The sequence below is a fragment of the Argiope bruennichi genome, chromosome 4, assembly GCF_947563725.1.
Source record: "Argiope bruennichi chromosome 4, qqArgBrue1.1, whole genome shotgun sequence".
In the NCBI taxonomy this organism is placed as follows: Eukaryota; Metazoa; Arthropoda; class Arachnida; order Araneae; family Araneidae; genus Argiope; species Argiope bruennichi.
Window position 1 is genome coordinate 72,350,998 of NC_079154.1, and position 11,966 is coordinate 72,362,963.

Here is an 11,966-nt window from a genome sequence, read left to right on the forward strand (position 1 = left end):
TTCAATTCCTATATCAGTTTTTTTCCTGCCTAAAAATTGTTAATTGATTCAACACTTATCTAATAATATTCTGCAGAGCTGAATATTGCTAGACAGGTGCAATATCCTTTTTTTTTTTTTTTTAACAATAATTCTTTTTTAAAATCTTAGTAAAATGTACTACAGAAATGAATCTCAATTTTCTTCATACTGTTCTTTGTTATTAATGCTTTTCATAGAAGAAATAGAAAGAATGTTTTATTGTAAATTTTTTACACTCCTCCCCTTTTTATTGTTTTCTAGATTTAGTTAATTCAATTAACTTTGTTTATATTTCAGAACACATTAGAAAAATGTTGTGTATGCGGTGGAAGAATCCTTGATCGAGTGAGTATAGAAATCTCGATACCTTCTTCTCCATCATAACTAAATTTTTATTTTATGATGCAACAGCTATTGTTATATTATTAAAAACCTTTTTTAAATGTAATATCTTTTTTATCACTTGTCCAAAATAGAGTAAAAACTTTTTTATGTGTTGAATTCTGATTTAATTTCATTTTTTGTATTTTAAACTGTTTTTATTGGTTTGTTTCATAATGTTAACATGCTAAAAGGTGCATTAAGAAAGCATGTAAAAATTGTTATGATAATTATTAATGAAATAAATTCAGGAATTGTTTTGTATTATCATTTATCAGTTTGTTCAAATTTAATTTACAATAAATGAATAAAAGGCATTTAATTGAGTTTTGTGCTCAAGATGTGTGAAAGTGTTGATTTTTGAAAAATTTTAATTTTCTTCTGTGTCAGTTCCCCCCCCCCAAGGAAATTTAAACTTATTGTGTCTTTTGTTTTACCTAAAGTGTTATATATTATCTTATATACTTCTAATTTTCTCCTTTGGTGAAAAATTAATTTATTTTGATGTGTAAATTTAAAAGAACTTTTTATAACTTCAAATTACTTGATATTTTGTTGTAGTTTTATGAAATGTTGGTTTTAAAATAGTCCAGGTAATTCAGAATCATTTTTAAGGTGCTTTAAGAATATTTGTTGCAGTAATTTTATATTCTCTAATGAGTCTGTTTTTTACTCTGTGTGATAATTACAAATATCAATTGAACCCATTCTTTTAAATATAATCCAATAGATTTTAAGAGCCACTGGAAAACCATATCATCCTAACTGTTTTACCTGTGTTGTTTGCGGAAAGTGCTTAGATGGTATTCCATTTACTGTAGATGCAACAAATCAAATTTATTGCATTGATGACTTTCATAAGTAAGTGTAAACTATTCAATTTTTTATATATTTTTAAAATTTTATTTCTTGTTAAATTTTATTATGTTACAGTGCATTATTCATGCATTTTAATCTATATTGGATTCAGGAATCCAGCTGATATCTGATTAAAGATTGTTTGATTATTAAAAATGCCAGATCTATGGAATTATAATAGCTAAACTTATTTTTATTGAACAAAATATACTTCAAATTCCTGTTGCTTGCCTTGTGCTAAAGTTGCTGTAATCAGCTTTCAGTGATTGTTTTCTTTTTTATTCCCTTTATTTATTGAAAGAATTAATGTTGCTGTGCTGAATTACTGATAATTTTTTGTGCTAGATTGCAAGAGATTTATTTTTAAAATACCACTTATTGTATTACATGCTACTTATATTTTTCACTTAATTCTATTTTGTAAATGTTAAGTTTACCTTTTAATAAAATAACTCTGCCGAGTATAATGTAGTTATTTTTTCAAAAAAATATGTGATTAGTTTTTGAGAATGGTATATTTTTGAATTTTAAATTACTTGTTCTTATTATTCTTATAGTCTTTCTTAATTATGCTAAAAGATAATTATCAAATGTCAAATTGTCTTTTCTGTTGACTGTACTGTTCATTTATAATAATTTCCAAGTGCTTTTTTGTGTTTAAGATGACAGTTTTGTTTTATTTAAATTAATAAAAAAATAATAATAAATACTAAATAAGTTAAGATGAGAGGGTGAGAAAACTTGCTAACATTATATCTTTCAAGATAATTAATCCAACATGAATAACATTTGGATATATGGATTTTCATTTCTTAATGATTGTATGATTTGATAAAACTTGAATTCCCTAGTAATTAAAATGCTGCAAATTGTGTTTAAATTTTAAATCTGCGCATAAATTGAGAAAAAGGTGTATGAAAATAAATTTTATATCATTGAGAAAAGTAATTATTTGATTTTCAAAATGATTGGGGGGGGATGCGAGATATTACCAGATGATATAGCAGACAATACCCTCTTGTTGAATTCTTAATCAAATTATATTTGAATGAACTTTTTTTAACTTTGAATAGTAATCTTTTTTATTTTGAAGAAAGCATGTACCAGATTCAACAAAAACTGTGATTTATTTCAAGAACAGTCACACTTTTAGTTTTAGATAGTTTAATTTTATACTTCTGAGATGTTAATTTGACAAATTATTTATTTAGTCATACTATATTAGTGTCGAATAAAAATTCAAAGTAACATTCAAAAATGGAAAATTTTCACTATGGAATTTTGACCCTTCCTCCCCCCCCCCATAACTTCCTATATCTTAATTATAAACTAAAAAATTATTTCTTTGTGTTTATATGTTTACCAAATTTTTGTTAAGTCTTAGATTTTAATGTAAATATTTAAAAAAATCAGTTTTTATGTGTTGTGGGCATTTCTTCCCTGAATTCACTGAAATATACTACTTTTATAAAATAATGCAAATTATTATATTGCTATTTTAGTATTTATAAAATAGGAATACTGAAACTAAATGATTTGATTTGGGATGGGGGGGGTGATATTTGAGTTAAATTTATAATTTAAATTTATAATTTAGGTTCACTTTTTTAAGTGCATTGTTTATCCTTTTCAATATTTATGTTTCTGGAAGCTTCAAGTTAATTATATATGTTAACAAATGTTTTGTTAATTTTCTGTGATTATTTGATAATGCTGATTGAATGGAATAATAGATTTTTCACTAAGTAATCTTCTAGAGCAACCAAGTAAAGTCACTGATTTGGAAATGTCTTAAAGTTTAACTTAATGCTTTTGAAGCAACTTTAAGACTTGTTAAATTGCAACAATATGTCTCTAATGTAGATTCATGGCTTGATGACATGATACAGTACGTAGAAAATTTTGATTTAGAGGAAAGCTACATGTGATCACAAACTTTTTTTTTTATATATAAAAATCTGCTTTTTTTTTATAGCTTCATTTTAATCATTTTTACTTCATCACACATTTTTATTATTAATGTTTTTTTTTTAGATATATTACTGGACATTAAATTTAATGGATAGTGAAGGATATATATTATTAATATCTTGAACCTTCTTGATTATATGACATTTTCAATTATTTTATATTATAAATTTATTTATATCTGATAGCTGAAACTGTTGTTTAATTATGGAAGCTTATTGTTTGAACAGTACAAGTTTTGTATATATTGGTTATTTTATTATTTGAAGTGCAAAATTTTCCATTTAAGTGGAATTTGCATTTGACTTATCTTTTGTATCTAATTTAATTATAGAAAATTTGCTCCTCGTTGCTGCGTCTGCCAACAGCCAATTATGCCTGAGCATGGAAAAGAAGAAACTGTTCGAGTTGTTGCATTAGATCGTAGCTTTCATGTACAGTGTTATAGATGTGAGGTAAATTGCTTTGTTTAAATTTGTCAAATAGATAATTTAATATTAAATTCCTTACCTTAGTTTGGTGGCAGGTAAATGTCTAAACTCAAGCTCATAATGATCCATGAATTATTAGTTTTATGTTAAAGTTATTACTAACTTTAAGTGCGAAACTTTCTCTAAATTAAATTTAACTGAATGTAGACGCTATCTACTCTAATTTGTGTCATTAGCTATTCCTAAACAATTAGAAAGAGGTGTACTTCCTACTAGATGTTTTTTAATGGCTTTAAGAATCTGCTTTATGATGTTTCAGTCAATAAATGTACTTCTGAAAGGGGGGATACAGAATATAAACTTTGTACAGTCTCCCTGAACCTATTAGTCATATTTAATTAAACATTTCTGATTCTTAAACTTTTTAGCAGAAGTTCTAGTATTCTGTAATGAAAATTGATTGTTTTATGAAGCTCTGAATATCACTTTTTTTTATAATTTCTAACTATTTCAGTAGCTGCCTTAAAGACTATTCAAACATTGGTTCCATTTTCTGCTTTGAGCATTGATTGACTTATAATATTGAAATTTAAGCACTTCATAATATAATCTATTTTGTTCGCAATACAATATTTTGTATAAAATGCTGTAGTCTGAAAAGAATATTTTATGAAATATAATTAAAAGAGACCAAATTACAAATTAGTAATTTTCCTAGAAGTATAATTATTGACTCAAAGAAAATAAAAAATATTTTAAATTATGTAAAAGTTTTTTTTCCCAGTTGGTACTATATACCTATTGCTTTTAAAATTATCTATTGGGCCATGACTGGAGTAGACATCTTGTATATTAATATGTTGAAAATTTTGTTAAACTATGTTCTAACTGTATCCATTGGACATATCAAATTAGCTGTCTTTTTGACGGCCAACTTGTTTGCCTAGATTACTGCCTTTTTAATTTGTAATAGAATGTTTTGTTTTTTTAAAAATTCACTTTGTTATTGGATATGAACTGAAAAACGAGAATTCATTTGAATTAATTAAAATTAAAAAATGTACATATTATGAAATAAAAGCAAAAGTGAAAATTCTATTACGTACATAATGATTGATAAAAGCACAAGATTGAATGTTTTGATGCACAAGTTTGAATTCCTACATAACATTTAAAAGTATATATCAAATTAAACTAAAAAAATTTTATTAAAATTAAGAGATATTAACTATGCTTATTGAATGAAATCAATTATATTTCCATATTTTTTTTAAATCGTAAAATGATGCAAAGACAATTTTTGTCAGATAATTGTTTTGGAAGATATTAATGTCGCTTTCCACAGGCAAGTCGGCGATTACTCATCTGGTGATGGTTAAGTCTATTTTTGCTCTCTTCTAAACTTTTTGCTAGAAACTTATTTCTTGGTTTCTTTCCCCTAACTAAATTGACTATTTTGTTGACATAGCAAATCCTTCTTAAAGCATTTAATAATATTTTGCAACTCCATCAATTAACTAAGCGAAGTGCAAGTTTAATGCAGCTGTAAATATATTCAGTGAAGCAGTCTAAAATTCATAAGTTATTTTGTTTACATTTGTCTGTTGCCACTCGGCAGTAAGTAATAAGTGTGATTTCTGTGTCATGTATGTTATTGTTTTATTTATATATATATATATATAATATAATATTGCAGAATTTATAAAATTAACTTTTGTAATTTTAGGATTGTGGTTTGCAGTTATCTTCAGAAGCTGAAGGCAGTTGCTATCCTTTGGATGATCACATACTTTGTCGCAGCTGCAACGCAAAAAGAGTGCAAGCTCTCACCTCCTGTATGACAACTGAATTGTAGTTTGTGTTGTTATTTCTTCCTCCATTCCTCAAAAGCAAAATCTTGTTTCCCTTCCCTGTAAGTGTCAGCAGCTAAACCATTCTGACAAAAATCAATTGAAAAGAAATTTTTTTAATGATATATTTTGATATGTTTTTGTTTTTTTGGTTTTTAGCATTGTTTTACATTAAACGTTTATCTAGTCTGTACTTTTCTATTATAAGAAATCTGCTCTCGTGTTTGCATTTCTCTTTGCCTGATTTTAAATGATTTATTTTATTTTATTATCAGTTATAAATATGATTTTTTTTTTTTTTTTTTTTTTTTTTTTTTTTAACTGCTGAAGTGCTATGTTGGAAAATTAAGTTCGTAAAGGAAGTAGGAAAATTTGATTATTTTTAATTTATGGTATTTTACATTTTTATTAATAACTATAATAATTTTAAAAATCAGATGCCAGCATTTATTCTTTAAAGCTTAATAGCAGAATAATCTAAACTTTTTTTTTTAATTAAAATGTTACATAGTTGATATAAACTATACGTACAGAGCTAATTTAAGGTCGATTCAGTTTAATAATTCATAGATATATGGGAAGAATTTACAAGTTCTTGTATGGAATATGTTGCTCTTTTTTATTTATCTGATTGATAGAATCAATTTAGCTAGCATGAATGGGCTTATTTCATCCTAGCTTGAATCAGTGGAATAAATGCAATAATCAAAAGTTCTCTTGTATATAAAAATATACATATTCGATTTCAGTCTTTCAAAGTTCTTATGTTAATTTTCATTTCAGCACTATCATTCCAGTGTATTATTTATAATTGCAAAATACTAGATTTGAAGTGCTAATTTACTGAATGAAATTAGACATTTATTGTATCAATTTTAAGTTCAAAAGTTAATAGTGGAATCCACTAAGACTTGTCCTACATATAATATGGAAATCTCATTTAATTTGATATTTGTTTCCAAATTTTATTGAGATTGTTAACATACATAGTTCCTTATAAAAAGGTGATAGAAGATAGATTTCTTATTTGGTTTTATGCATCTTTTGATTATAAACATACAAATGAAAATGTAAACTCTCTTTATGATGTAAATTAAAAGATTATTTGTTTTTACTGAAGAATTTTACATCGGCTCTGTTACTAATAACCGATGGAAAATGAATTTTAAGAATCTTTTATATAATCTAACTGCTATTAAAAAAAAAAAAAAGAATATTGCTGTATCTGTTATGCATTACCATATTTAGTTGAAAAAATTGTTATAATTCATAAGCCTGCCATATAAATTTAACTTTTAAAGTACAGATCAAAGAATGTGTGCTTTGTTATAGTCTGATTGTTCTTTAATATCTAGGATTATGTTTATAATTGGAAAAAATATCCATTTTAGAATATGTTGATAAACAAGCAATTTAAAAATTTAAGGATTTTTAAAAAATGAAAGACTATATTGTAGCTTGGTAAATATTTTTATATAGATCTGAACTGCATTTTATTATTATTATTATTAAAAGCAATTTGTATGTTTTATATTTTATGTATGCTAAGCATGCCACCTTTTTGTTTAATCAAAATTTTTCTTTCCTTAATTAATTACATTCCCTTTTAGCAGACCATAATTTCTATAAACATTCCAAAAAAAAAAAGAACTTTAAATTATTCTTTTTTCTTTTGCAATATCTTAAAGTGCGTTATCAAACAAGGCAATATAAGCTTTTCAGACATTTAGTTTTAAAACTTCTGTAGCAAGAGTAAACAATGATTTTTATGATTTCACTATGGATTGAATTCCTTTAGTTAAATACGTGTTAATGAAACAGCAATTATGAATAACATATAGGGACACCAGTTTCAGAAAATCATGTTTCATGTATTTGTTATAAATTTAACTTATTCTGCATTATTTTTGTTTTGTATAAAAGGTTTTTTAAAAGTGTTGCTATTAATAATTATTTTGTATTTTTACCAATATAGAAAACTCTTGTTTTTAATCTGTAACTAATCTGATAGCTCCTATTAAGAAATTGAATGTAATACTCTGTTTTCCCTTATTTTTGAAATATTGTTGTTATTAAAATTGTTTCTTAAATTTCATACACTGCTTCACATTAGTATTGCAGTGACTTTTTCAAATGGACTATGCTTTAATATTAACAACAGTAGTCATTGAGGGAGCAGTGAACTTTTTGAGGTGTGTCATGTAAATATTCTTTATGTAGATATTTTATTAAGTAGTGCATTTTGATATTCTTTTCATAAAAAAATTAAAATATATTTTTTCTTATTTCTTAACAACAGACACTTTTTATATACTTAGGAAAAGATACTGAGATTATTTTAATTATTATTTATTTTGAAATGTGTGAGCTGAATAAAAATACTGTGGTGAATTTATTTTTAAACAATGTTTTTAAAATCTGTTCAATGCTAAGCCTTTGATTTGAAAACAAAGAAAATTGAGCATTGTTGATATCTTCTAGTCTTACCAGATTTTAATAGTAGTGATAGTGGTGGACATTATGAATTTTAAATTGCTTTTGATTTATGATGAATTTGGATCAGGATTTTGTTATTGACAATGAAATTTTTGTTAAAACATTTCTATGTATCAAACTTTGAATCGTTAACAAGAAAAGAAAAAAAATTCTCATATGGAGAGATTTCAATTTGATTGTTAATGTACATCATTTTTGTAAATGTCAATCTAACAACAAAAGTTGTGTGATAAAAGTATTGGAGAAATGACAGTTTTTGATAGTGAAATTCTTTTTTGCAACATGTTAACTTTTATACCTGTATATACATAATGGAACCTGTGCAATGCAAATAGAGTATTATTTTATTTCTCTGTTAATCACCTCCTCCTCTCCCCTAAAAAGGTATACTGAATTTCAAAAACAAAATTATATCCAATGAATAACTCCTATTCCCTCTCAATGCATGCAGCATACAATGTGAGAAAGAATTATATTCTTTAAAAATGTTACTTCATCTCCCTCCCATTTGTTATCTTAATCTTGTGATTTTTCATGATCTATATTTTTAATGTTTATTTAGGTGTAATAGATTTGATCAGTTTGATCTTGTTTTTGACTTTAAAAAAAAACTGCTCTACAAAAGTTTTTATTTGAGTTTATTATTCATTGAAAAATGAATAATTTAAATTAAATGTGAAATGATTGTGGTTGTGATTTATGGATGTTTCTTTATCTTGATTGAGTTTAACTACTTCCAGTATGTATTAGTATGAAAATAAAAAGGGTTTGTTTGTGAATATTATTGCCATATTCGGCTGAAATCATTTTATACAATAACTCTTTCTACATAATAAGCTATTCAAAATAGCCTGAACTTGAAACTCTATTATGTAGTTATCTGCTGTGGTGCACTGCAATTTAGATAAATATATATGCAAGTTTTTATGTCCAGAAGGGTTTCAAACACTTTTAGCTAGCTTTTATAGTTGTGAAAGTATCATAAAAGGTCAAATGGCAGTTTCTGGTCTGTAGATAACAGCTGTGCCAAATTTGAGGCTTAGTTTTGTTTATTAAGTGTCAATTAAAAGTTTTTAAATAATTTCATTTGTGTCCTGTATTTTATTTCTATAAAATATCAAATGAACTACAAATATACATTATTTGTCCACAAAGAAATTGGAATTTTAAAGTAATTTAATTATTGCTACAGAATACCTTTTTAAGAAAACGTTTCCTGCAAATTATCCTCTTGTAATTTGTATGTTATCGGTAAAGTATGAAATCTGGCATTCTATAGAATCCCAAATGAGAAACCGGCAAAGTGTGAAATTCATCTCCAATTCGATGAAATGGATATTTTGTACACCCTTTGTTTCAAAACTGAAAATGCTATTATAGGTAAAATAAATTCTATAATCAATCTGAAAATATAATTTAAAAAAAATCAGAAAATTAAAAATTCCCTCTGCTTGTTTGGGAATTACGGTACGAGTTCCTATTCCTGACGTCGATAAGGGCCAGTATGATTCGCGCAATGAGGGTTTCTGCCGACTTGGAACTTCTGAAGAAATTTTAAATCAAGTATATGCGAGCTCACAATTCACTTTATACTTAAAGAACTTGCTTAGAATTGAAGATATTTCTGACCAAAAAATTCCTCTCCAGTCAGTTGCAGTTGTTCAGTCCTGTGGTAGCGACCAAGGATTCATCAAATGTAAGCATAAAACAGTGTACCAAAATATGAAATTTAATTAAAAATACCATTCAAGCCTATATCGTCTTGTAACAAGCAAGTTAATTTAAATTTTTTTTATATGAAAATTTTATTTCCCTTTATAAGAAAGACAAGTTTTGTTATGTACAACTTTCATTTTTCTCCATGTATTTTGAATACATTTTTTTAAGGGTATTCTCATTATTTTTTCAGAATATGATTTGTATTTTTGAGGAATACACATCATTTATGTTATAGTCTTATCAGGACCTTTTTTTCATACTTTGCCAAAATAGCATTTCTCATTCCATAAAATACCTAGGTATTATATATAATGACTAGGGAAAGTATGTTATAATTCTCATATTTCATACTTTGCCTAAAAACGACCGACATTATACAGGGTGTTTCAGAACTTCTAAGAGGGGTAGGGTACATCCTGACAACTCGAAATCATAGAGCAATGTGGGGTCGGAAATGCTTTCCTGAAGCGGTATTGTACACAGAAGCACCATAAAGAAAAGAGACCGTACATGAGAAATCGTTTTAATAATACATGAAAAGAAGCAAAAGGTACATGGATTAAAGTAAGTGTTCGAAGTTTCTTCCACGAAGTACAATACACGCCTCACATCTCCAACGCATGGACATCCGAACATTCTGGAATACTCCAGGCATATCTCGAATCTCTCCGGCAGCTACTGCGATTCTTGCAACGAGCTCCTGAGTAGTGTCAACAGGGGTGTCATAAATTAGCGATTTCATATGACACCAGAAATAAAAATCAAGACATGATAAGTCTGGTGACCGAGCAGGCCAACGCACGGGACCCCCACGTCCGATCCACCGTTGACCAAATGTGACATCCAGGTAGTTGCGAACATCTCTTCTATAATGGGCAGGGGCTCCATCGTGTTGGAACCACATTGTCTGTCTCTCAAAAGTTGTGGCAATACTTGCTGCAGAAAGAGGAAGTACGTAGGTCCGGTTAGACGACCCGGTAACTGGTAAGGTCCGATGAGGTGATCTCCCACAATACCGGCCCATACATTGACCGAAAATCGATTCTGTGCTGCACGACGTCGTATTGCATGCTTGTTCTCGATCGCCCAGATATGGTCGTTATGCGTGTTGAAAATTCCTTCCCTTGTGAAGGATGCCTAATCGGAAAACAACACTTCAGTAGGAAAAATTGGATTTGTAGCATATTTTCTCAGGTACCACTGTGCGAAAGCAATACGAGGTACATAATCCTCCGGTTTCTGTGTCTGGACACGCTGCACGTGAAACGGATGCATGTCTTCTGCTCGAAGAATCCTCCAGACGCTGCAATAGGAAACCCCGACTGCGTTTGCTACACTTCGTGTACTCGTTCTTGGATTCCCCTGTACATGCTGCAACACATTCTGTTCGGTGTCTGCAGTCCGTGTTGTTCTTACCCTGTCCCTGTGAGCTCTTTCTAATGAACCTGTCTCAGCTAACCTCTGGTGCAGTCTTGCAAAGAAATTATGACTGGGAATACGCCTTGTCGGATATCGTTCCGCGTACAAACGCTGTGCGGCTGGCCCACTACAATTTGCAGCCCCGTACGCCAAATGCATATCGGCTAACTCTGCGATCGTGTAATCATCCATCCTACTAACTTGGCGTTCTTGTGCGAAATGAAGATTCCCTGCACGAAAGCTCGGACTTTTCGCACAACGCCATCTACCGCGTCAGGAAAGCATTTCTGACTGCCCATGGGTATACGATTTTGGTTCGTCAGGATGTACCCTACCCATCTTATAAGTTCTGAAACGGTTCACTGAAACACCCTGTATACAATGCTTAGGCATTCTAGACCAGTGTTTCATACTTTGCCGGTAACATATACACAATATTCAATGTGTCTTTCATGACTCGAATGGTACTAGAAATAATGTTGAAGAACGGCAGGTAAGCTTCATTTTGAATTTTTCTATTAATTAAAATTAACTTTTCAGGGTATATTTCAATTTTGGTAATAATAACATGACAAAGCTGGAGAACTGGGAAACATTTCAGAAAATTTTGATTTGGTGTAATCGACAACTCTTGATTAGTTGTTACGCAATTTGTATCTTACTAAGCAATTAAGTGACGAGGCCAATTTTGCTAAATGTAGTGCAGTGCGTTTCCAGATTATCAGTCAAAATTATGGAAAATAAATTTTTGCTGGTACTTTTAAGTGGAAAGACAACAGAACCAGAATTTTATCGATCCGGAAAAGTCAGGGAAATTAAAAAA

At 28.6% G+C, this 11,966-nt stretch overlaps 1 protein-coding gene across 5 annotated transcripts in view; it reads left to right on the plus strand.

Annotated features, from left to right (window-relative positions):
- Positions 1 to 9,091, plus strand: part of LOC129965588 (lipoma-preferred partner homolog) — a 77,539-nt gene extending 68,448 nt beyond the window's left edge. For all 5 annotated transcript variants that reach the window (XM_056079612.1, XM_056079617.1, XM_056079614.1 and 2 more), the window contains 4 exons: positions 319 to 366; positions 1,133 to 1,263; positions 3,563 to 3,683; positions 5,386 to 9,091. In XM_056079612.1, the coding sequence (XP_055935587.1) occupies positions 319 to 366; positions 1,133 to 1,263; positions 3,563 to 3,683; positions 5,386 to 5,514 (429 nt within the window). In that variant the 3' untranslated portion in view covers positions 5,515 to 9,091. The remainder of the gene's footprint in view (positions 1 to 318; positions 367 to 1,132; positions 1,264 to 3,562; positions 3,684 to 5,385) is intronic.
- Positions 9,092 to 11,966: the final 2,875 nt, after the last annotated feature.